This window comes from Callithrix jacchus, chromosome 14 (genome assembly GCF_049354715.1).
Source record: "Callithrix jacchus isolate 240 chromosome 14, calJac240_pri, whole genome shotgun sequence".
NCBI classification, from domain to species: Eukaryota; Metazoa; Chordata; class Mammalia; order Primates; family Cebidae; genus Callithrix; species Callithrix jacchus.
Window position 1 is genome coordinate 104,837,633 of NC_133515.1, and position 24,419 is coordinate 104,862,051.

Sequence of the window (24,419 nt, forward strand, 5' to 3'; positions counted from 1 at the left end):
AGCCCGTGCCGGCCTCCTCTCCCCTGCCCACGCCGGCCTCCTCTCCCCTGCCCACGCCGGCCTCCTCTCCCCAGCCCACGCCGGCCTCCTCTCCCCAGCCCACGCCGGCCTCCTCTCCCCAGCCCACGCCGGCCTCCTCTCCCCAGCCCGCGCCGGCCTCCTCTCCCCTGCCCACGCCGGCCTCCTCTCCCCAGCCCACGCCGGCCTCCTCTCCCCAGCCCGTGCCGGCCTCCTCTCCCCTGCCCACGCCGGCCTCCTCTCCCCTGCCCACGCCAGCCTCCTCTCCCCAGCCCGTGCCGGCCTCCTCTCCCCAGCCCGTGCCGGCCTCCTCTCCCCTGCCCACGCCGGCCTCCTCTCCCCTGCCCACGCCGGCCTCCTCTCCCCAGCCCGCGCCGGCCTCCTCTCCCCTGCCCACGCCGGCCTCCTCTCCCCAGCCCACGCCGGCCTCCTCTCCCCAGCCCGTGCCGGCCTCCTCTCCCCTGCCCACGCCGGCCTCCTCTCCCCTGCCTGCATGGCTCCCCCATGCTCAGTTCTATACAGTAAGCACCTTCAGTCTATTCGCTCAAAGCTGCAGAACCCGCCAGGCAAACCCGGGGTTAAGCTCTTGGATTTCCTAGAGCATCCACTCAGCACCACTCCATGCAGGCAGTGGGGACCCGGGAATAACTAGATGTTGCACCACTTCCCAGGGGCCTGCATCTTGTCAGGGCGTGTGATGCTTTCAGCTCAGAAGGCCTTTGGGTTTGGTACAAAATGCTGCAGAGCAGTGAAATGAAAAGATAGCAGAAGGCAGTCAGGAGGGCTTCCTGGAAGTGGATGCAGCACAGATGAAACCTGAACTATGTGCAAGGTGAGGGGAAGGGCATCCAGGCCTGAGCCCAGCATGAGCAGAATTCGGCAGCCTGTAAGAGCAGGAACCCCCTGGTTTGCCCAGGCTGTAGGGGCACACAGGGAATCACACAAGAGCAGGGAGGAAACTCATCACAGAGGACCTGGAGGGGCAGGGAGAGGGCACTGGACTTTCCCCCGAGGGCCCTGGAGACACTAAGCAGAGTTCTTACCCTCAAGGAGGAGAGCCAGGCCTCCCGGGCACCTCCCCTCAGCAGGAAGCACAACCGTGAGGCTACGGAGAAATTGGGGGCAGGCTCCCAGGGCTCCTCTGGGCCAGCATTTCTGAAACAGAAGCGGGGCTCTCCTCCCTGAGAGGCTCTTGGGAAACAAAGGTCTGAGTGTGGGGAAAAGCCCCATTCTCTCCCTCCATGTATGTGAACACACAATACAGCCGCCAATAAAGGCTCTGAGGAGTCCTGCAGGAAGGAAGCCTCTGGAACTATTTCAGCCCAGTGACGCCTAAACCTCAGTCATCCTGGAGCCTTTCTTCTCTTGTTGCACTATTAAAATCCTGCCACTCAGAGCTCCACCTTCTGGGAGGGCCTTGTGGAAAGACCTTGTGTCTGATCTGGGCCCAGGAGTCAAATCCCGTTCATGGAACTGAGTCGGAGGAGAGACCCGCCTAGGCCAGACCTCAGCCTCCTGAGAATTAGACACAGGAGTGGACACTAGGCAAAGGCTGAAGCCAAAAGACAAGGCTCCGGAAGCACCAGAGACAGCGACGCTCCCAGGCTGAGGGTGGGAACCATCAGGGAAATGCCGGCGTGGCCTTCATCGTCTGCATACGTGGGGCACCTGGTGGCCACTGTTCACAGCTCTCCCACCACTCACGCCTTTGGGCTGAGGCTGTCTCCACCCACTAGGGAGTGATCTGGTCTCATTTAGGGAACCCTCTAAAGGAGTCTTCCTTTGAAAATGTCACCCACACCCACCTCACCTCTCAGTACCAGATGTGAACAAACATTAGGGCCAATTTGGTCCCCACTGGAAACTGACTTCCACCTGTTGGCCAGAGTGTGATGTAAATTTATGGAAGAAGATGTCCAAAGGACCGATGATCTGGCCCGGCCCCCACGGCACTGTTCACACTCCTGCTTGCTGGTGAAGTCTGTGGAGGAACTCTCCTGGGCCTTCCCAGGTTGGGTCAGGTCAGTATCAGCTCCTGCCTGGTCACAGCTGACCAGCTGACCCACCCCAAGCTCCCAGCAGAGGAGGCCACTCCTCGGAAGCGCCCAGCCATTCTCCAGTTGGGGCAGCCAGGCCTTGCTCGGAGCTCGGCCCCGGCCCCCATGCCAGCCTCATGCTTGGCTGCTTATTATTTGAATTCAAATGAGCATAATGAGTTCAAGCGCACCTATTACTGCAGACACAGAAAATGAAATTAGTGAGCACAGACACTGCAATTGTATTTCAACCTCATCCTCTGGGTAAGGAAGGCGAGGGGAGGAAGAGCGCTGGAGTCAGGTTTTCAGCCAACAGAGCTGCTCCATCACAGCCCTGGGTGAGGGCAGGGAGCAGATGGAGGTGGCTCAGGGACCCCTCACCTTCTGCACTCTGAGTGCATGCCTGGAAAGACATGGCCATGACCCCTTCGCTCGCCTAATCTCCCAGAGGCAGGCAGCATGGGGTGGCAGAAGGTATGCAGGGGATGGTGGAAGGCTGTGGATTGTTTTTTTCTTTTTTTTGAGACGGAGTTTCGCTCTTGTTACCCAGGCTGGAGTGCAATGGCGCAACTCACCGCAACCTCCGCCTCCTGGGTTCAGGCAATTCTCCTGCCTCAGCCTCCTGAGTAGCTGGGATTACAGGCATGTACCACCATCCCCAGCTAATTTTTTTTTTTGTATTTTTAATAGAGATGGGTTTTCACCATGTTGATCAGGATGGTCTCAATCTCTTGACCTCGTGATCCACCCGCCTCGGCCTCCCACTCCCAAAGTACTGGGATTACAGGCGTGAGCCACCATGCCCGGCTGGCTGTGGATTTATATCCCTGGCCAGGCCACTTACAGGCTACATGAGCACAAACCAGAACGATGATGGGCAGGAAGCTGGTGAGCGCTTTCCTGTGCCAGGACTGCTGACGGCTTATACGTATCACGCCTCATCCTCTCAACAACCGGCTGAGCTCTGCGGACTCCCATTTCGAACATGAGGAAGCAGCTCGGAGTAGCTCAGTGATTCAATGGCCTGGATTCTCTGGGCCCTGGTATTGTATCATCCATAAAATCAAGGTGGCCATCCCATCTCAAAGGGTGTGGCACAGGTGACCACCCAATAATGCTCGTCTCAGAAATGCATTCATTTAGTCACTTAACCCTCCTCTCATTCATTCATTTATTCCTTCATTTATTCACGCACTCATTTATTTAAAATAAAGAGGCCGGCTGTGATGCCTGAGGTTCCAACGTTAGGCATTCTGCTAGGTTACGCCATGGAAGGGCCCCACTAAAATACATGTCACCTGCCCCCTTCACAAGTTCAGTTCCTGTGGGCAGGCCTTGGTTTGCCGGGTAGGGAGCAAAATGGAGCCGTTAGTTCCCTCTAATGGAATCATTCACAATTTTACAAATGAAATGCAAAAATGCCCATCAGAAGCAGAATGAACAAACTGTGAGATAGTCAAGCAATGGAATATCCTCTCCAGCAACGAAAAAGGATTACAGCTCCTGCAACCTGGACTCTCACAGGCATGATGTTCAGCCAAAGAAGCCAAAAAAAAGGCCACCAAAAAGTGTGCCATCCTCGGCCGGGCGTGGTGGCTCTAACCTGTAATCCCAGCACTTTAGGAGGCCGAGACGGGCAGATCATGAGGTCAGGAGTACAAGACCAGCCTGGCCAACATGGTGAAACCCTGTCTCTACTAAAAAATATAAAAATTAGCTGGGCATGGTGGCTTGTGCCTGTAATCCCAGCTACTTGGGAGGCTGAGGTAGGAGAATTGCTTGAACTGGGACCCAGGAGGCGGAGGTTGCAGTGAGCCGAGATCGCACCACTGCACTCCAGCCTGGGCTACAGAGCAAGACTCCATCTCAAAAAAAAAAAAAAGTGTACCATCCTTGATCCCGTCTGCATGAAGTACCAGACCCAGCAAGTGAAGGATGGAAGTGGAGATGGTGGCATCTTAGTGTGGTCAGGACTGGGAGGAGCCGGGAGGGGTTTCCGGGGCACTGATGATGTTCTCTTTCTCCATCTGGGGGCGGGGCTGACTTCACAAGTGGATGCACTTTGAGAAAATGCATTGAGCTGTGCTCTTATGATATGTGCATTTTTCTGTATTAAGTTTTTTAAAATGTCTATTAGGGCTGTGTGTGGTGGTTCACTCCTGTAATCCCAGCATTTTGGGAGGCAGAGGCAGGCAGATCTCCTGAGGTAAGGAGTTCAAGACCAGTCTGGTCAACATGGTGAAACCACATCTCTACCAAAAAGTACAAAAATTAGCTGGGCATGGTGGCTCACGCCTATAATCCCAGTACTTTAGGAGGCCAAGGTGGGCAGATCATCTGAGGTCAGGAGTTTGAGACCAGCCTGGCCAACATGGTGAAACCCTGTCTCTACTAAAAATACAAAAATTAGCCAGGTGTGGTGGCATGCACCTGTGAGCCCAGCTACTTGAGAGGCTGAGGCAGAATCGCTTGAACCCAGGAGGTAGAGGTTGTGATGAGCCAAGATCATGCCACTGCACTCCAGACTGAGTGACAGAGCAAGGCTCCATCTCAAAACAATAAAATTGTCTGTTAGACATCCCAGGGGAAGCGCTTCACAGAAAATGAGACACTTGAGTGTGGCAGCCAGGAGGGCCGGGACAGAGCCATGAATGTCAGCGTTGTTCGTGGGCCTGGTGGGAGCCAGCAGCACAGGAGGACAGGAGTGCCACGCTCTGGGGTGCAGGAGGTTGGGAGGGGAGGGGACCCAGCAAAGGGGAAAAAGAAGGGGAGCTAGTGATGCTGGCAGTGACCAGGGCAGGGTGAATCCCAGAGGCCAATGGAAGTTTCCAGGAGTGTGTGCTGCTGAGAGTCAGGAAAGACGAGGCCCTGAGGACGCACTTTTGGGTCTGGCAACATGAAGGTTACTTGGTAAAAGCATCTGAGGGACAAAGAAGGACCAAGGGCCAGACTGTAGCCAGCTGCAGAAAGGAGGGAGACAAGGAAGCAGAACAAGACCCACTGAATCCTACTCAAGCCTACTCATCCTTCCAGGCTCACTCAAAACTGCCACCTCCAGGTAGCCTTCCTAATAACCCTCGACTCCTAAGGCCCCTTCACTTCATAGTCACTGCAAATACAGCTGTCCTACCATGTGAGCCAAGTACCTCCCAAGGGCAAGGACTGTCACCCCTGCCTTGTGGCACACAATAGGCCCTTTAGAAACCTTAGCTCCTCCCTCTCCCTTTTCAGATCCCAGAGGCAATTCTGAGACTTATTTTTTTTTCTTTTTCAGAGATTGGGTCTCACTAGGTTGCCCAGGCTGGTCTCAACTCCTGCGCTCAAGTGATCCTCCCATCCTGGCCTTCCAAACTGCTTAGATTCCAAAGTGCTTGGCCTTCCAGAGGGATTACAGGTTTGGGACATTGTGCCTGGCCTCTTGAGACAGGGTTTCACTACTCTGTCACCCAAATTGAGTGCCATGACACATTTATGGCTCCTGTAGCCTCAACCTCCCATGCTAAGTGATCCTCCCACCTCAGTCTCCCAAGTAGCTGGGACTGCAGGCAGGAGTCACCATGCCTGGCTAATTTTTAATTTTTTGTAGAGACCGGGTCTCATCATGTTGCCTAGATGGGTCTCAAACTCCTCCACGCAAGCAGTTCTCCTGCCTTGGCCTCCCAAAGTGCTGGGATTATAGGCGTGAGCCATTGTGCCTGGCCTGAGACTTTCCCAAAACTCTGTTCTCTCATGTGATAAATCATTCCTCCCCCAACAGTTGTTCTTGTATTGCCATGCAAAGGTTATTAGTATAATGATGAGATTTAATGTTACGTTAATTTGGTTGTGAATTATTTGTATTGCCACAGTCATTAACTCAGTGATTGCAATTTTGTTTTAATTTAATTTAGCTCCTTGTACATTCTCTCAAAACTTCCAGCAGCGATGGAACCCACGACTGTGTAATGTGATGCAGCAATCTGACCTGGGTTACGGATCAGGCAAACGGAAGGCCCCAGTTCTCACCTCCCTGGCTTCACTCAGCCCACAAGTCCTCACTACCCTGGACCTTGTCCATGGGTAGAAAAAGGTTTCTGAATCAGGTTGTCCGTCAGGGAAGCAAAGCAGATGGAGTGGAGGGGGTGCCCTTTGTGGGAAAGGAGTTACCCTGAATTAAGCAATCAGGCACAAAGTGCTCTCCTAGATATGTTTCTCAGAACCCATTTTATAGATGAGAAGACTAAGCCACAGAGAAGTTCAGCAACTTGCCCAGAAAAGGAAAGCAGGGAAGAGGGAGAGTGGAAATTTTGTGTCTGACCCCAAAACCCTTTTCCTTCCACTGCCAGATTGCTGTGTAGACCTGACTGCTGGCAGAGACCTGGCCTCGCCACAGGCAGGCCCCACAGCAGCTACCCCCAGAACAGAGGGAACACCAGGGACAGCAGATGCAGACAGGTAAGAGCCGGGCAGGACCAACACCCACCCGCTCCCATATAGCTCAGTTCTCCATCCCCATTTCAGCCCCCTCTACACCCCAAGGGCCTCAGGACAAGAACTGGGTCAGCTCACCTCTCTGCCCCACACAGAGGTCAGGTCAACATCCTGCACCTAGCATCGGCCTCAAGGAGTGGCAGAAAAGCGGCACGGTTCGGAATGAAGGAATGACCAGCCCCTGGCCACACTTGGTTTTGGCACACAGTGCGGAGAGCCTGCATATGTAACGCAGGTCTTCTTTCTTCTCTCTCCCCAGCTCACATCACGACCCCAGCCCTAGTCCAGGCTGCAAAAGCTGGAGAAAAACTCAGGTGACTTGAATTCATCTGGCTTTTCACCATTGAGCTTCACAATCTTTGCACTTGAACTGAACATGACCCTTTGCTTACTGAGCTACTGATGGCTGAAGCCAGCTGGCTATCCTCCAAGAGGCCTTCCAGGTAGCATTTACCTGTCAGCTAACCCCTCTCGGAAACCTCACGGCCAAGCCAGAACTGGCACACACAGTAGCTTGCAAGGAAGACTCACATTAGCCAAGTTTACATGGCTGGCATATAAACCAGAACCTATTTTTTTTTTTTTTTCATTAATAATGAGTAACTGAGCTGTGACAAGCACTGGATAACTTTCTCCCAAAAATGCAGTCCTCCCTTTATCTGCCACCCCAGGCCTCTTTCTGGACAGTCCTAAAGCCCCTGGGTCTTCCAAGGTGTCAGGCACAGTGCTGTCGCCTGACGCCGACATGGGTCTCTTCTTCGGCTCCCTGCAATGGTGTGGGCTGTCCGGACGCTTCACGCCGCTAAAGCTCAGGCTACATCCCGTGGCCCTACCGCCAAGGGACACAGCCCATTCCCTTCTCACTTCCCTTCCACCGAAGCCCCTTACACTGGAACTTTGGGAAGATCCAAGTATAAGAAATGGGCTGAGCTCAGAAACTCCCTTCCTCCAACACGTTACCACAGTTCCAGCATCTGAAACAGTTCCTCTGGCCGGGCGCTGTGGACGCCTATAATCCCATCATTTTGGGAGGCCAAGGGGAGGCAGGAGGATCACTTGAACTAGTTGTTCAAGACCAGCCTGGCAGCATAGCAAAACCCTGTCTCTACAAAAAGGACAAAAAATATCGGCATGTGGTGGCGTGGGCCTGTAATCCCAGCTGCTCAGGTGGCTGAGGTAGGAGGATGGCTTGAGCCCAGGAGGCAGAAGCTGCAGTGAGCTGAGGTGGCACCACTGCGCTCCAGCCTGGGTAACAGAGGAGACCCCGTCCTAATCACTCAATCAGTCAATCAATCAAGCAGTCCCTCGCATGTTGTCAAAGCTCAATAAACAGGGAATAAATGAAGGAATAATGAACATGGCCTCGCTTTCGCACCTCTGTTCTCTCTTCCTGCAAGTGAGCACTTTCTGGGGAGGCCAACAGACCCCAGTGTACTGGTCCCAGCTCTCCAGATGACTGGAGACACAGCTGGGCCCCACAGAGGACCCCACTGCCCAGGCCTGCCCCTTCCCCTGTTCACGGCACTCAGTGAGTGCCTGCTAGGCCTTACTGGCCTGGGAGCTGCTTCTTCTTTAAGACTGTATGTATCTCTGATCCATTATTGCAAGCTTGTCCAACCCGTAGCCCAGAATGGCTCTGAATGCAGCCCAACACAAATTTATAAACTTTCTTAAAACATCATGAGTTTTTTGTGATTTTTTTTTTTTTTTTAGCTCATCAGCTATTGTCAGTGTTGGTATATTCTATGTGTGGCCCAAGACGATTCTGCTTCCACTGTGGCTAAGGGAAACCAAAAGACTGGACACCCCTGCCTTACAGGCTCCCTTCAAAGCAAGCTCTGAGAGCAGCTAGAGCTCCAAGGTCTAGAGGGGCTTACTGGGGGGCCAGCAGGGTTCTTCTGTGGACTCAGGCAGACTCAGGCCAAAGCAAGTCCTCAGGAGAGCAGTGTGAGCTGGCGCTGCACAAGCTCTCTGTGCGGTAGCCTCCTTATCCTTAAGGAAGAACCAATGTCGTTGTGGGAATTTGATGACACAATTTCACATCCCTAGGGGCATAGTGGAGCCAGGTAACTGGCTCAGCATTGCTCACTAGTAAGGGGACACAGCTCTGAGCAAACTCTCTGCCACTGTTCTGGAGGAAATCCCAGCTGGAGAGTGCTGGAAGTGGAGGGCCAGCATCTCCCAAGCCAAGCCCAGTGGCTTGTGGCTCTGCAGCTGCTGATGATCAAATGAAGATGAGAGGCGTTTAGGGATTCTGGACTGCGACAGAAGAGCGGAAGGAATCAGAGAGTGGAAGAGAACCCTGGAACCCCTCGTAGCAGGGGTGGGAGACCAGATACTGACCCCACCCCTCATTTCATAGTAATGAAACCAGGGCCTGGCAGTGTGGCCTGAGCTGGGGACACACCCAGCTCAGTCTAATTCCAGGCCCACATCCCCTCCACTTCTCCCTCTGAGCCGCCCCTGGCTGATAAGCTGGATGGATGAATGAGCAGGCTACCTTCTGTCCGCAGCAAAAGGGCGAAGAAAGAAAGCCCACAGGAGGGAGCCTCATGTAGCCAGGTGGAAATTAATGAAGATACTTGGATGTACAAAATATTGATTTATCTGCAATTTATCGAACCATTTTCACAAGACTCCATGAATGTAAACTTGCTAATTAAAGAAACCCCACTAGACCCTGGATCAAGATTAGCAGTTTGCTATAGCTGTTGGTTTCAAGCAGGAGTCAAGAGTGATGTCTTCCTTGTGGGCTGTTCATTGCTCGGTATCCCAGTGTGAGTGGCCAATTTACTTGGAAGCAACATGGTCTTGAATATAAAGCCACTGGTTTTTTTGTTTTTGAGATGGAGTTTCGCTCTTGTTACCCAGGCTGGAGTGCAATGGCGCGATCTCGGCTCACCGCAACCTCCGCCTCCTGGGTTCAGGCAATTCTCCTGCCTCAGCCTCCCAAGTAGCTGGGATTACAGGCACGCGCCACCATGCCCAGCTAATTTTTTGTATTTTGATTTTCACCATGTTGACCAGGATGGTCTCGATCTCTTGACCTTGTGATCCACCCGCCTCAGCCTCCCAAAGTGCTGGGATTACAGGCTTGAGCCACCACGCCCGGCCAGCCATTGTTTTTTTTTCTTTTTTTTACAGAGTAATTTAACTCTGTTAGGCTTAGAATCAGGCATTACACAGAGTAATTACTCTGTGGAGCTAGGGACTTAACCAAATAACATTTCTTAGCCACTCAGAGGAACTTGGTCCTCCTCCTTTCTCCCCACCTCCTCCCTTTCCCCTCTCAAGATCCCTTGATTGCTTTGTGACTTAGGATACTGACCAAGCAACCTCATACTGCTTGGCAATTTTTTGGGAGGGAGGTAGATGGGTCTCGCTCTGTCACTCAGGCTGGAGTGCAGTGGCGCAATCTTGGCTCACTGTACCTTCTGCGTGCCCCCTCAAACCCTGCCCACCAGGTTCAAGTGATTCTCCTCCCTCAGCCTCCCAAGTGGCTGGGACTACAGGTGTACACCACCACACCCAGCTAATTTTTGTATATTTTTAGTAGAGACAAGGTCTCGGTATATTGGCCAGGCTAGTCTAGAACTCCTGACCTCAAGTGATCTCCCCGACTAGGCCTCCCAAAGTGCTGGAATTGTAGGCATGAGCCAATGCGCCCAGCCCGCTTGGCAATATTTAATTTTAATTTACATTTATGCTGATGGTCCCTACTTCAGTTCATCACTAGGGAATTTGGATGTTGACTACAGCTAACCCCAGAGGGAATATGCTTTTTTAAAAATACTCTTGAACTGTGGTAAAACATCGATAACACCATTTACCATTTTAACCGTTTTTAAGTGTGCACTCAGTGGTATTATGAATTTCACAGTGTTGTACAACCGTCAACGCTTTCTTTTCTAGAACTTTTGCATCAGCCCAAACAGAAACTCTGCACCTGTTCAACAGCACCTCTCCTTCTCCCCTCCCCAGCCCCTGCTATTCCACTGTCCTATTTTCCATCTCTATAAATGTTCCTGGGAATTTACTTTTTTAAGCCACTATACGGGTCCGTGTTTTATACTTGGCGGCAAGAAAAAGTTTTCAGTGCTTTCAGGTCTTGTCTTATTTGTTGGACATTTTTGGATTAACGGTAGGCAAGAGGTGAGGGAGGGAGCAGAGAATTGCCGTGAGGGTTACTGAGAACTGTGCCAACCTTAGACTGCTGTTTCCCTTGGTATTGCTGATAGCTTTTCCTCTTTTTTTCCTAGAAAAGAAAAAAAAAAGAAACCTGAGCCCATGGGGCCTTTTATAATAGCTTGACACTGCACAAAAGCTAGTGGGTCTTCCGTCTCCTCCCAGAAACCAGATCAAAGAGAATAGAAAAATAAGCCCAAATCCCCAACCTCATACCACACATAGAAATTAACTACAAATTAACTAAAAATGCAGCATAGACCTAGATGTAAAACTACAAAGTACCTAGAAGAAAACATCTTCATATCTTAAAGCTGAAAGAGATCTTTTATTTTAATTTTTTTTTTTTTTTTTTTTTTTTTTTTTTGGCAAAAGGGCCTCACTCTGTCACCCAGGCTGGAGTGCAGTGGTGCAATCTTGGGCTCACTACAACCTCCGCTACCCAGGTTTAAGTGATTCTCCTGTCTCAGCCTCCCGAGTAGCTGGGATTACAGGCCCACAAACCATAAACCAGGTGCTGTGGCTAATGCCTATAATCCCAGCACTTTGAGAGGCCAAGGTGGGCGGATCACCTGAGGTCAGGAGTTCAAGACCAGCCTAGCCAACGTGGGGAAACGCCATCTCTACTAAAAACACAAAAATTAGCTGGGTACGGAGGCACAGGTATATAATCCTAGCTACTCGAGAGGCTGAGGCAAGAGAATCACTTGATCCGAGGGGGCAAGGAGGCGAGGAGGCGGAGGTTGCAGTACGCTGAGGTTGCACCACTGCACTCCAGCCTAAGCAAGACTGAGACTTCGTCTAAAAAAAAAACTAATAAAGCAATCATCTCCAAAAAACAAGCAAACAAAACAGATATGAGAGCTCAGGAGGAACATAAAACCAGAGCTGACAGAACTGGAGAATGAGGGAAACACATCACATCTTCAAAGTCATGATGAAACGGAAAGCAGGGCCAAGGAGCATCAAAGATGCTCAAAACACAATCAGGACACTGAGAACAAGGCTGAGGAAACTGAGCAAAAGGAAATGAAAACCAACAGTGTAAAGAGATTACAGAGAAAATGACAGATTTGGAAAATCTACAAAGGACCCATCATATATCCCGGAATAGAAAACTGAAATAAGGGAATATAAATATTTAAAGATATAATTCAAGAAAATTTTCCTGAAATAAGAGAAGACAAATCTACAAACTGAAAGGGCACACCATGTCTTGGGGAAAATGACAAAAATCTGTTGATAACAAGGCAATTTCTATGAAAGCAACGAGACTAAAAATATAAAAGAAAGAGGGAGAAAGCTAAATAGAGAAGACTTTGGACAGTCAAGTGAAAACAACAGTTCATAAAGGGAAACAAAACAGAAGTTAACTCAGACTTTCCCACGATGGCATTTAACTCTAGAGACAAGTGACACCTGCGAAAAGTGCGGACTAAGAATTTTATATCCTAAAAAGCTATCGATCAAACATGAAGACTAGAAACCTGGCTCAATATGCAAGAACTCAGTAAGTCTTTTTCATTTAGCACCTTTTGATGGAACTGCTGGAGAAGGAATTTCAGAAAATCAAGAGAAAAATAGGAAAACTTCATTAAGAGAACTGACAGTGAGCAGTGAATCTATCTGTAGGGCCAATGTGAGGATTATGGTCATATATAAATAAAAATCCCCGAATTTAGAAATGATACAGCAAACAAAACTTGTGAAGAAAAGGAGGAAAGAAGAAGAGAGTTGTTAGTCTCTGATATACTTCTTTTCTTTTTTTTTTTTTCTTTGAATCAGAGTCTTACTCTGTTGCCCAGGCTGAAGCACAGTGGCATGATCTCGGCTTACAGCAATCTCTACCTCCCAGGTTCAAGCGATTCTCCTGCCTCAGCCTATTGAGTAGCTGAGATTACACACACCAGCCACCATGCCCAGCTAATTTTTGTATTTTTAGTAGAGACTGGGTTTCACCATGTTGGCCAGGCTGGTCTTGAACTCCTGACCTCAAGTGATCCACCCACCTCAGCCTCCCAAAGTGCTGGGACTACAGGCGTGAGCCACCGCACCTGGCCTAAGTCTCTGATTTCTTTATCTTTCTTGTGGGGGAGAGGGCAAAAATAAGAAAAAGATAGCATAGAGGTATAAGCGCATTTCAAGACAAACACTAAGAAATACAATATAAAAACTGGATGGCAGAAAAAAGGAGAAGGAGTAAGAGAGAAAATACTCACTTTTCATAAGTGCTTTTAGTAGGAAACATACTGCTGAAAAAGGAATTCAGGGCAAGTGTGAAGGCTCACACCTATAGTCTCAGCACTTTGGAAAGCCAAGTGGGTAGATGGCTTAAGCCCAGGAATTTGAGACCAGCCCAGGTACAGTGGTGTCAGCCTATAATCCCAGCTACTCAGGAGGCTGAGGTGGGAGGATCACCTAAGCCTGGTAGGTAGAGGCTGCAGTCCCGTCTGGATGACAAACCAAGACCCTGTTTCTTAAAAAAAAAAAAAAAAAAAAAAAAAAATGTAATGTATGACAAACTCCAAAAGGAAAAAAAAGGAGCTACCACCTTTGGGGAGAAAAACTCTTTACAAGTTAAAGGGGAAGTCAAAACCAACATCTATGGCTGGGCACGGTGGCTCACACCTATAATCTCAACACTTTGGGAAGCTGAGGCAGATGGATCACTTGAGGTCACTTGAGGTCAGGAGTTCAAGACCAGCCTGGCTAACATGACAAAATCCTGTCTCTACTAAAAATACAAAAATTAGCCAGAAATCACTTGAACCTGGGAGGCAGAGGTTGTAGTGAGTCAAGATAGCACCACTACTCTCCAGCCTGGGCAACAGAGCGAGATGCCGCCTCAAAACAAAGAACCTCTGAAACCCAGAACATACAGAAATAGTAAGGGTGAAAACACAGCAGATTCTACTTAAAGAAAAAAAAAGGTCTCAGAGGAAAAGCTATATAGTTTTAAAATCTTATCTTTTCAGGGGCTAGGGGAATAAAAAACTTATCTCAAGCCAGGCACAGTAGCTCACGCCTATAATCCCAGCGCTCTGGAAGGCTAAGATGGGTAGATTTGCTTGTTGCCTGGGCAACAGGGCAAAACCCCATCTCTACAAAAAAAAATAATACAAAAATTAGCTGGGTGTGGTAGTGCATGCCTGTAGTCCCTGCTGCTCAGATGAGGTGGGAGGATCGCTTGAGCCAGGAGGTGGAGGCTACAGTGAACTATGATTGTGCCACTGCACTCCTGCCTGGGCAACAGAGTGAGACTGTCTCAAAAACAAAAAACCACCAACAAGACAACAAATCCTTATCTTTAAATAAAGAAACTAAATTATACATCTAACATAGAAAGTTAGAAAAGAAACAAAATAAACTTTTAAAAAGTACATAGAATACACAAAAAGTGAAGATTAATGGATTAGAAAATGAACACGCAGGCATTTCCTCAATATCTGTGTACACCTTCCCTATGCTCAAAACAGGGGCCAAGCTGGGGGTCACTGCCCCTTGCACTGCCCTCTCCCCTCCCTCCTCCTCCTCCCTACCCTTCTTGGGGCTTACCAGGCACCCCCTCAAGGCCTGATCCACCCCCACCTCACCTCAGCTCTCTGCGCTCCTCCAAGGATGGCCCACCTGCTTCAGGGGCAGAGGGGACACTCAGGGTTGCCCAGTGCGAGGGGGCTAGTAGCCCCCAGAAGATGACCCGTGTCATGCAACAGCTGAGTGGATGGACCAGCAGGTGGCAGCAGGTGGCAGCTACGGACACGGGGCGGACACAAGGCCACTCACAACCCTTCCCTATTCCGCAGAGCAGAGGCCCCCCCAACCCTAGCTGCATATGTGACTTACCAGGGAGCTTTTAAAATGCCTCTGGCCACGCACAGAGGCTCTCGCCTATAATCCCAGCACTTTGGGAGGTGAGGTGGGTGGATCACGGAGGTCAGGAGATGACCATCCTGGCCAACATGGTGAAACCCCATCTCTTTTTTTTTTCTTTTTTTTCAGCAACTCAAATTCAAACATACTCCAAGAGAAACCCCATTTCTTCTAAAATACAAAAACTTAGCCAGGCATGGTGGTGGGTGCCTGTAATCCCAGCTACTCAGGAGCTGAGGCAGGGGAATCGCTTGAACCCGGGAGGTGGAGGTTGCAGTGAGCCTAGATTGTGCCACTGCACTACAGCCTGGTGACAGAGTGAGACTCTGTCTCAAAATTAAAAAAAAAAAAAAAAAAGCCAGGGTCTAAGTTCCTTCCCCATACACTCTGATTGAATCAGCTCATGTCTCTCCACATTGGTCATCTGGTTCCAAACAGCAAGGAGCACTGGGGAAAAGGCAGCCCAGGGCATAGAAAACAGTGGGCGCTCTGGAGCCATTATTTGGAGTCTAAGCCCCATCTCTGCCTCTCACTGGCTGTGTGATCTCAGGCTGGCACCTTACCCTTCCTGAGCCTCAAGGTTACCATCCGTAAGATATAATTCCCTCCCAGAAGGCGCTGGGGATGGGTGATTGTACATGTAAACCTTTGGCTGCCTCTGATTCCCAGCAGGTAGGCTAGGCTCCAGGACCACCTGCCCCCTCTGGGGAGTCCAGATGTGAGCGAGACAGGGCAGGGAGGCTAGCCCCCCAAACACAAGCCGCCTTGGATTCACAGTACCAGCTTCGGGGGCTATTCTGGTTCCAATTCAGAATGCCTGGCTCCTGGCTCAATGGGCTTTGTCCCAGAGATGTAATTTCTATTTTGATTCCATGTGACATTTAATGAAATGGCTTTCAGACACCACGCAGTGTCTGAGTTATGAAACCACAGCTTCCGGATCCTCAGTGAGCCTCATGATGACAGGACCCCTTTTGCTGCTTCCAGAGCTGCCCCAAGTCTCTTGAGGCCTGGGTGAGGACCACCGAGGTAGCATCTTCACTCCGGAGTCCCTGCCCCAGGCCCACTGCCTGGCACTCATGTCTCTCATCCTGGCTGGACTCGGACTGACAGCAGCCCCTGCCTGGGCTCCTGCCTCAGTTTCCCTCTTGCCAATCCAGTGCTGTTCTAACTGCAGATCAAAAATATTCAGGGAGACAGGAAGCCAGTGTAGAGGCTTGCAAACAGCATTGTTCAAAGAACAAATGAGCCGGAATAGAAGCAGAACAGAACACGCCAGAAGGAGCTGCACACGGCAAGGGCGACTGCGACTCACAAGCAGGATGCGAGTATGCACGCTAGGTCTCTATCTGTGTGAACTGGGAGAAATTTTGAAAGACACTGCTCTAACCCACCACCAGGCCACTCCCCAGTTACAACTTTCAGGATGGACTTTAGACCCCTCAACACAGCACTGAAAACCCCTCCAGACCTGGCCCCTGTCTACCCACCCACCCGGCCCACAGCCGGCTCCCACATACTGAGCCGCTGGCTTCTGCAAACTCTGCCAGGAGCTCCCACACCTGCCTGGAATGCAATAGCCTCCCTCCTCCCACAGGCCTCCTTCCCACAGCCTCCACTCTCCCACAGACTGCTATCAATCCTTCACCCTTCAAGGGAAGGGCCACCTCCTCTGTGGTGTCTCCCTGGTTCCCAGCCTGGGGCGTCCTGGCCCATGCTCACGCTCCACTTGCACACCTTGCCATCGCCCCTGCCAGCCTGGGGGTCATTATCATTTCCATGCCACCCTGCCCTTCCCCAGTGCACAGCTGGGACTTCCCTCGTAGGGGCTGGCTGAGCCCCTGGGTGCTCGCTGAGGTACCATTTGCTGACAGCAAGTGTGGGCTGATACTGGGACCTCTCCCAGGTGACCCTCTCCAACATGCTGACTCCCCCGGGGCAAAGATGACCTCCTAGATTCTATAGAAGCAAAGATATAAATATTTCTGGAGCCCTTCCGTTCCAAAGGAAGTAAAAGTCCTACAATTTCTCAACAACTTGGCTATTAAAAATAGGAATTCCACCTACACACCGGAACTGTTTGCCAGGGATGGTGGAAGGGCCAGAATCGTGAGGTCACACGTTTTCAGAACTGAAAAAGCTGCTGGGCCCAGAAGCTGAGTGCTGTCAGAAGGCAGGCAGCTGTCTGCAGCTGGTGCTACATCCCCGAGGCCCCAGAAATCTCTAGAACCACAGGGACGCCAAATGGTACTCTGCCAAGAGTTTCTTAAAACTCACTTCCCCACCACATTGTGAACAGCTGCACAGCACAGGTTCCAAAGAAAACCGAAAAAGAAATCATGCATTAGCGAGCAGATATAACACCTCACCTTCGACCTCAGAATAGTGTGGGAGATGCCTCGGGCCCGGCTCCTGCTGCCACCTCCTTCCACTCCCCGTCCTCAGAACACAGCCCAGAGCTGGGGTCCCCTGAGGATTCAGTCTTCCGTTTTCATCTCCCGGCCCTCAAGGCCTGAAGCTCCATCCTTCCACCACCCCTTTGGGTTACAGGAGAGTCCCTAGCAGGTGCTGTGCGTGAACAGTGATGGCAAGGTGGGCACGCATTCTGTCAGCATCCACAGCCACTCGAGAGACAGCCTGAGTGGAGACGGGAAAGGAGGAGGAAGGGGAAGAAAGTGGGCAGAAGGGCCGGGCGCAGTGGCTCATGCCTGTAATCCCAGCACTTTGGGAGGCTGAGGCAGGCAGATCACGAACGAGGTCAAGAGACCAAGACCATCCTGGCCAATATGCTGAAAACCTGTCTCTACTAAAAATTAAAAAATTAGCCAGGTGTGGTGGTACGTGCCTGTAATCCCAACTACTCGGTAGGCTGAGGCAGGAAAATCGCTTGAACTCGGGAGGCAGATGTCACAGTGAGCCGAGATTGTACCATTGCACTCCAGCCTAGGCGACAGAGCGAGATTCTGTCACACACACACACACACAAAAAAAAAGTTGGCAGAGGAAGCAAGCCCCACTGATGCCCCCCACTCTGCTGGCCAGAGGCTCCAGTCATGGTCTCAATAGGCCCCGCCAGTGCAACCCGCATGTGCCTGCGTCAGACACAGCTGCTTCCCCTGAGGGTCACTTACTCACTCATGCATTCAACAACACTACAAGTGCCCGGCCAGGTGCTGGCTGAACCCACAGTGGGGACACAGACCCCATCCCTGCCCTCAGGGCACTCACAGCTGGAACAAGCCATCAGAAACATGATTCTGTACACTTTCGACAGCATGAAAAAGCGAAGTGCTAACCACCTGGGGCCATAAGGGCAGGGAGGGGGCCCTAATCTGGCCTCCCTGGGTCTGAGGAAACTCCTGGGGAAAGTCATCTCTAAGTTGCCACCTGAAGGATCAGGAAGGGGTGGGTGGGGTCAAGGTCCAGGGTCCTGTGTGAAGGCAGGAGGCTGAGGGATGTCGTGTTTAAGAAGTTCAGACTCAGGGAGTTTCAAGGCAGAGGTGAGCCGGGAGCCCACAGGTACCTGGGCTCAGGTAGGGCAGAGAGCTGCGGTGAGGGGAGGGGCTCACGTGACACAGCCACACGTCTGAGGTGCTGCCTGAGAGACCATTCCAGATGCTCTGTGTGCAATGGACTGGGGGAGGGTGAAGGCGGGGGAGGGGGGTCTTGCCCTGCTGGGGGCCTGAGCCCTGGAATGGAGGGGGATCTCAGGACCGCACTGCCTGGGGCGTGCGGCGAGGGAAACGGGAGGGTGAAGGCTCCCCCGCCTGGCCACACGTAGAACAGCAGGCTGGCAGGGCCTGGATGTCTGCCATCGGGGACCAGGCGGGGGAGTGTGGGGGCGCTGTTCACTGAGGTAGAGAACAGCAGGTAACAAGCCCCGCAAGCCACCTCCAAGGCGGCGCCTCTTCCCCCACCGTGCAAGTTGCCATCATTTCTCTCTCACCTGAAAGCTGCAACCATCTCCCACTTCCACTGGCGCACCCTGACGCACAGAAGCAGGGGTGTCCCTTTCAAGACAGAAGGCTGATCAGACCTTCCCGAGCTTCTCATCCCCTTAGAAATGAAATCCAGACTCTACCTGGGTCTGCGGACCTGCCATGTACACACCCTCTCCCCACTGACCCGCCATCTCCCAGCCCTCACTCTGCTCTGACCACTCAACAGACGTGCCTGCTACAGGGCCTTTGCTCTTGGTGACTCTGCCTGAAACACACTTTCCTCCCCTAACCATGTGGTAGGTCCCCATTTCCTGCGGTTTCCTCTCATCTCCCCACATGAAAGAGAACAGGGCATCTCCCGCCCCTTCCCCCCTGCTTTCCTTGTCTTGGGAGCTTATCACCCTTTGACTTACCACACTCTGGGTGGGTGATGGTCCCCGTCTCCCCGAGGGCATGGATTCCATCTGCTCAGCACTTCCTAGACTCCCAGAACCTGCCGCAGAGCACACGGGACGGCTCAGTGACTGTGTGCTGGAGCAGCCGCCTCCCAGGGCCATAGCCACCTCCCGTGGCCTGTTTCCCATGCTTGGAACAGTATCCCACCCTCACCTGCTCTTTCCTTCCCAGCAAGAACAGGTTGAGGGCTCTTGCCCTCCTTCCAGCCCTTCTCCTTCCCAGAGCGAATCACGTCCTCCTCCGTATGAGCTTGGAACCCTTAAGCACATGGGCTCTTGACTCTAAAACCAGACACCAGGCCTCCTCCATTCCAGCACAACCACAGATAATATCCGCTGTCCACCACTGCCCAGGCCTCTGCTGGCAGTGACAGAGGATGCAGAAGCAGAAGATGCACGCCCACGAGGGCTGCCAGTCTCCCTGGAGAGGACACACTAACATGGGGACGACATCCTAGCACAGCACAAGATGCGTGTCAGTGAACGGAGCTAGGTGGCACCAACTCTCTGAAGCCCCAAATGGAACACAGGGGTCGGGGGCGGGGTAAAGGGAAGATGGGACGGCAGGTGACAGTTTTGCCACCTGCAGACTTAACTTGAGTCCCAGAGCACACAGCTGGTCAACAGCAGAGCTGGGCCTGGCTGGGTCCATCAGGTTCAAAGCCAGAGGTTTCTGAACTCAGAATGGCCCCCACTGGCCAACTCCTTTGGACAGAAGCAACTGACTCCCACATCTCCACAAAATCCCAGGCTCCTAAGCGACTTCCAGAGGCTAAGCACAATAGTGGGCAGACACACAAGTCACAACATGGGCCCTACACATACATGACAGCAACATAGGCGAGACACAGCCCCAGCCCCCGGCTCACAGGAGCTTGGGCCGCCAGCCTCCACATGCCCAGAGTACCTCCCCCTAACCCTGGTCCAGAGCTCAGGGTCCCTCTGCCTACAGCCTTCCGGGGACCCAGAACAGCCTTCTGCCTGGGTAGCTGCTTCCCCAGTGGCTGCAAGTGCTCATCAACACTTATTATAAGAACATTATAGGAACATTTACATTGGTATGCTGCATCCAGACCCATCTCACATGCAAGGATACACAAAGACTCAAAATAAAGGGATGGGGAAAGATTTACCAACCAAATGAAGAGCAAAAATAAATAAATAAAAAGCAGGAGTTGCAGTTCTTGCCTCTGATAAAATAGATTTTAAAGCAACAAAGATATAATGGTAAAAGGATCAATGCAACAAGAAGAGCTAACGATCCTAAATATATACGCACCCAGTGCAGGAACACCAGATACATAAGACCTATAAGGAGACTTAGACTCCCACACAATTATAGTGGGAGACTTCAACATCAACATTAGCTAGATCGATGAGACAGAAAATTAACAAGGATATCCAGGACTTGAACTCAGATCCGGAACAAGTAAACAATAAATATTTATAGAACTCTCCACTTTAAATATATAGAATATACACTCTTATCAGTACCACATCACACCAACTCACAGGTTTAAATGAAATATTGGTTGGCCATTATTAAGCACAATTATTGGCATAAAAGAGGTTTTCAAGACCCATTTTTAGAATAAAGCAACACTCCCATTCTCCCTCTTCCTGTCCTTCATTTTTTTTCTTTCTTTTTCAAAAAAAAAAAAACAACTAAAAAAAAAGGAACATTTAAACAGCAAAATATAATAGAAAGAAAAACTGCTCTCCCAACCCGTCCAAGGTGCCTCTTTATTTCTCCAAGTGGGACACCTTCCTCTCTATCCATATGTACACATTTGTATGACAACATAACCACAAAAATAAATAAAGAGCAAAAATAAATAAATAAATAAAAAGCAGGAGTTGCAATTCTCGCCTCTGATAAAATAGATTTTAAAGCAACAAAGATATAATGGTAAAAGGATCAATGCAACAAGAAGAGCTAACGATCCTAAATATATACGCACCCAGTGCAGGAACACCAGATACATAAGACCTATAAGGAGACTTAGACTCCCACACAATAATAGTGGGAGACTTCAACATCAACATTAGCTAGATCGATGAGACAGAAAATTAACAAGGATATCGAGGACTTGAATGTACCCAGCATTTTATGTTCTGCTATTTTATCATTTTCCTGTAAACAGCTTTCCATGTGTTTAAACCTGCTCTGCATGTTTCTCATCTAGAGTGAACTGGTTAGCACTCCATTAATAACCAGCTGAGTGGGCACTTGCTGGCTCAGCCACCGCCGACGCCATGCACCACCTTCCCAACAGCTCCACTACAGACCCCTCAGAGTTCATCAAGCATTTTCGATAAAGACAAATAGAAAATGCAGGCCACGGCAGCTATTCTAGTCTGTTATCCATGGTGAAGGCAGCCACACACCATACAAACAAGTGTGGCTGCGCCCTAACAAGGCTATTTATGGGCCCTGAAATTTGAATTTCATAGAATCTTCATGCAACACGAAATGTTTTTTTGATTTTTCAAACACATCCCCAGCTCCTAGTTTGTACAAAACCACACAGGAACCCCATCTGGCCCACAGGCTGTTTCCTGACCCCTGGCCTTAGTACTCCTGCTCCACTAACACTGGAGGATCCAGGGGTGGGGAAGAAAAGTCCTAGAAAGGAGTGAAGGGGGAGGGTGGAAACTGAGAAAGAGAAGGAAGGCCCAACAGACCACTCTCTGTGTTCCAGAAAGTTCTAGGACTTGCTTCCAATTCCCAAGGGCCCTGGGACAGTCAGCTCTCTGAGGACAACCGAAGCCTGGGACCAGAGAGATGGCTCAGCACCTCATTTTCCCGATGGAGGGGAAAGGTCACCAAGAGAGATGGGGAAGAGCAGACCCCAATCCACTAACTGTCATCTCCTCTGCCCCCACCAAGGTAGTGATTCCAGCCTTTGACACCCCCACTTCTAGTCTGCTTGTCACCAGCTCACAGTGGCAAAAGTCCCCTCCAGACAATGCCCCACGAATCTTTTTAATGACAAGTGGCCTAAAATGCCAGGAGAGCTCCTTCTGAAAAGGAAATCAAACTTCTCTCTGCGAGGCAGACCCATCCTCTGCTGCCCCGGCATCCTAAATCATCTCTTAGAAATAAGAGCCAGTGCCCTTACCAACAACTTCTACTTTAGATGTGCCAGATCAAACCCAGAGACAGAAAGTGGCCCAGTGGCTGCCCAGGGCTAAGGTGGTGGAGGGGACTCAGGGCATGACTAATGGACACAGGCTCTTTTTGGGGTGGGCAAAATGTTCAACTGTAGGGATGACTACCCGTACCTGTGAATATACTAAACCACCGAACCGTATACTTTATTACTATTTTCTTTTTATTTCTTGAGTCAGTCTCGCTCTGTCGCCCAGGCTGGAGTGCAATGGCACAATCTCTACTCACTGCAACCTCTGCCTCCTAGGCTCAAGCAATTCTCCTGCCCAGCCTCCCAAGTAGTTGGGATTACAGGAGGCTACCACCATGACTGGCTAATTTTTGCATTTTTAGTATGGTTTCACCATGTTGGCCAGGCTGGTCTCAAACTCCTGACCTCAAATGATCTATTCACCTCAGCCTCCCAAAGTTCTGGGATTACAGGAGTGAGCCACCGCACCCAGTTTAGATGGGCAAACTGAATGGCATGTGAAAAATTATTTATCAAAGCATGTCAGGCACTTTACTCATGTAAATTATCACAAGCCCATTTAGCCTGAATTACAAATCCTAGTTCACCGAGCAGTTTTCCAAAACGGAGGTGACAGGCTGAGCATGGTGGCTCATGTCTGTAATCCCAGCACTTTGGGAGGCTGAGATGGGCAGATCACTTGAGGGCAGGAGTTCAAGACCGGCCCGTACAACATGGTGAACCCATCTCTACTAAAAAACACAAAAGGTGGCTGGGGGTAATCCCAGCACTTTGGGAGGCCAAGGCAGGCAGATCCCCTGAGGTTGGAAGTTCGAGACCAGTTTGACCAACATGGAGAAATGCCACCTCTACTAAAAATACAAAATTAGCTGGCCATGGTGGCACATGCCTGTAATCCCAGCTACTCAAGAGGCTGAGGCAGGGAAATCGCCTGAAACCAGGAGTCAGAGGTTGCAGTGAGCCAAGATTGCATGATCACACTCCATCTCAAAAACAAGGCAGCAGACAGACAGGTGATGGCTCCTGAAGTCAACCCTTTGCTGCAGCGGCTCCTGTGCCAACAGGATTTGGAAGTGTCCTTCAGTAACTAACACTGGGACCCACATCAGTTTAGGGGAAGGTCAGAGCAGCCCCAAGACCTATTCCAGCCCTCCAAAGCAAATCTCTTCCCATCTCATCCTGGCACTCCATCTGGAGGAGAGGCTAGACACCCCCTGAAGTAGAGAGGGAAGACTCAGAGGCTAAGGACAGGCCTCAGCCAGGCAGCTGCTGCCCAAAAGGCTTTCTGAAAACTAAAACCTCCCCACTTTCCAAGGTAAGTCACTGCTTCCCATTCACCCCATTCCTAAGTATGGGGATCCATCTGGGCATGTGAGTGCCTGTCCCTAGACTTTTCATGGCCATAAGCTACCTTTCTAGCATGGTACCCAGGGCATCACAGGCCTGTGACACTGACTTGGGAGTCTCAGGTAGAAGCAAATTGGAAGTAGCCCCCACCCTTGATGTACAGACAGTAAGAGAGCCCCTGGTCCTATCAGGGCAGGATTCCCACAGCCAGTGACAAGGGGCAAAGCAGAGCTCACCCTCTCCTACTACCACAGTGAAGTGACCAGGGAGGAAAGGCAGGCTGAAGGTGGACATGACCAAACCCTTACACATGGCTCACTGCCCAGCTGGTGGTTTCAGGAGCCATTTCCTTGAGTGGACAAGCATGAGGCCAGCAAGTGCGAGCTCTCCCATCAAGAGGGGCACATGCAGTGAAGGGACAAATATGGACAGGTTCAAGTTCTGGGCAACCACTGGTTTTTGTGCAGGCCAGTCCTCTGTGAGACACATGGCCTCCAAGCCTCCTGGCCACATCTGTAAAATGGGGGTGATCATCTCTGCCCCAGAGTGGCTGTGCAGACCAAGTGAATTCTGTTGGGGTGGAACTGACTGCACGCGGTAGGAAAATCAACCCTATCCTATCAGGAATGTATTGATTCATTTCAGTGAAACATCTGAGGTGTGGGCTTTAGGAATAGCTGGACTCAGAAAATGGATGTCATGAGGCTTCAGCCTCTTGCAGATCAGCTCTCCTTTCCTCAGAGCAGAGGCCCCATTCTTGGAGAAGCCTACCCCCATGGGTGCAGCACCCCCAATCCTGGGCCTCCCTTCTCCCCATCCCCCACAAAGTGAAAACCTTTAAGTGTGGCTCATGGGGTCCTGGTTGTATGGAATCTAGAATCTGAGGCTATGGCCAGGGCATGTTAAGAGTGGGTCTTGCTGTTGCTCAGGCTAGAGTGTAGTAGTGTGAACATG

The 24,419-nt window shown here is 50.8% G+C and overlaps 1 protein-coding gene and 1 non-coding gene across 8 annotated transcripts in view; one reads left to right on the forward strand and one right to left on the reverse strand.

Annotated features, from left to right (window-relative positions):
• Positions 1–24,419, reverse strand: part of RRM2 (ribonucleotide reductase regulatory subunit M2) — a 61,151-nt gene that overhangs the window by 16,218 nt on the left and 20,514 nt on the right. For 2 of the 7 annotated variants that reach the window (XR_013526771.1, XR_008476464.2), the window contains exons 10-11: positions 18,934–19,013; positions 16,949–17,216 (exon numbers count right to left, since the gene is read on the reverse strand). Coding sequence is in view for 2 of the 7 variants with exons in the window: in XM_078349968.1 (XP_078206094.1) it covers positions 10,660–10,779 (120 nt within the window). In the remaining 5 variants the exon portion in view is untranslated. Of the gene's footprint in view, positions 1–10,623; positions 10,780–16,948; positions 17,217–18,933; positions 19,014–24,419 lie in introns of those variants that run through there. The other 5 variants (XM_078349968.1, XM_035273256.3, XR_004733784.3 and 2 more) reach the window with 4 other exon arrangements.
• On the forward strand, positions 9,199–9,333 carry LOC118147607 (small nucleolar RNA SNORA2/SNORA34 family). Its single transcript, XR_004734049.1, has one exon. It is a non-coding gene; the product is annotated as a small nucleolar RNA SNORA2/SNORA34 family (small nucleolar RNA).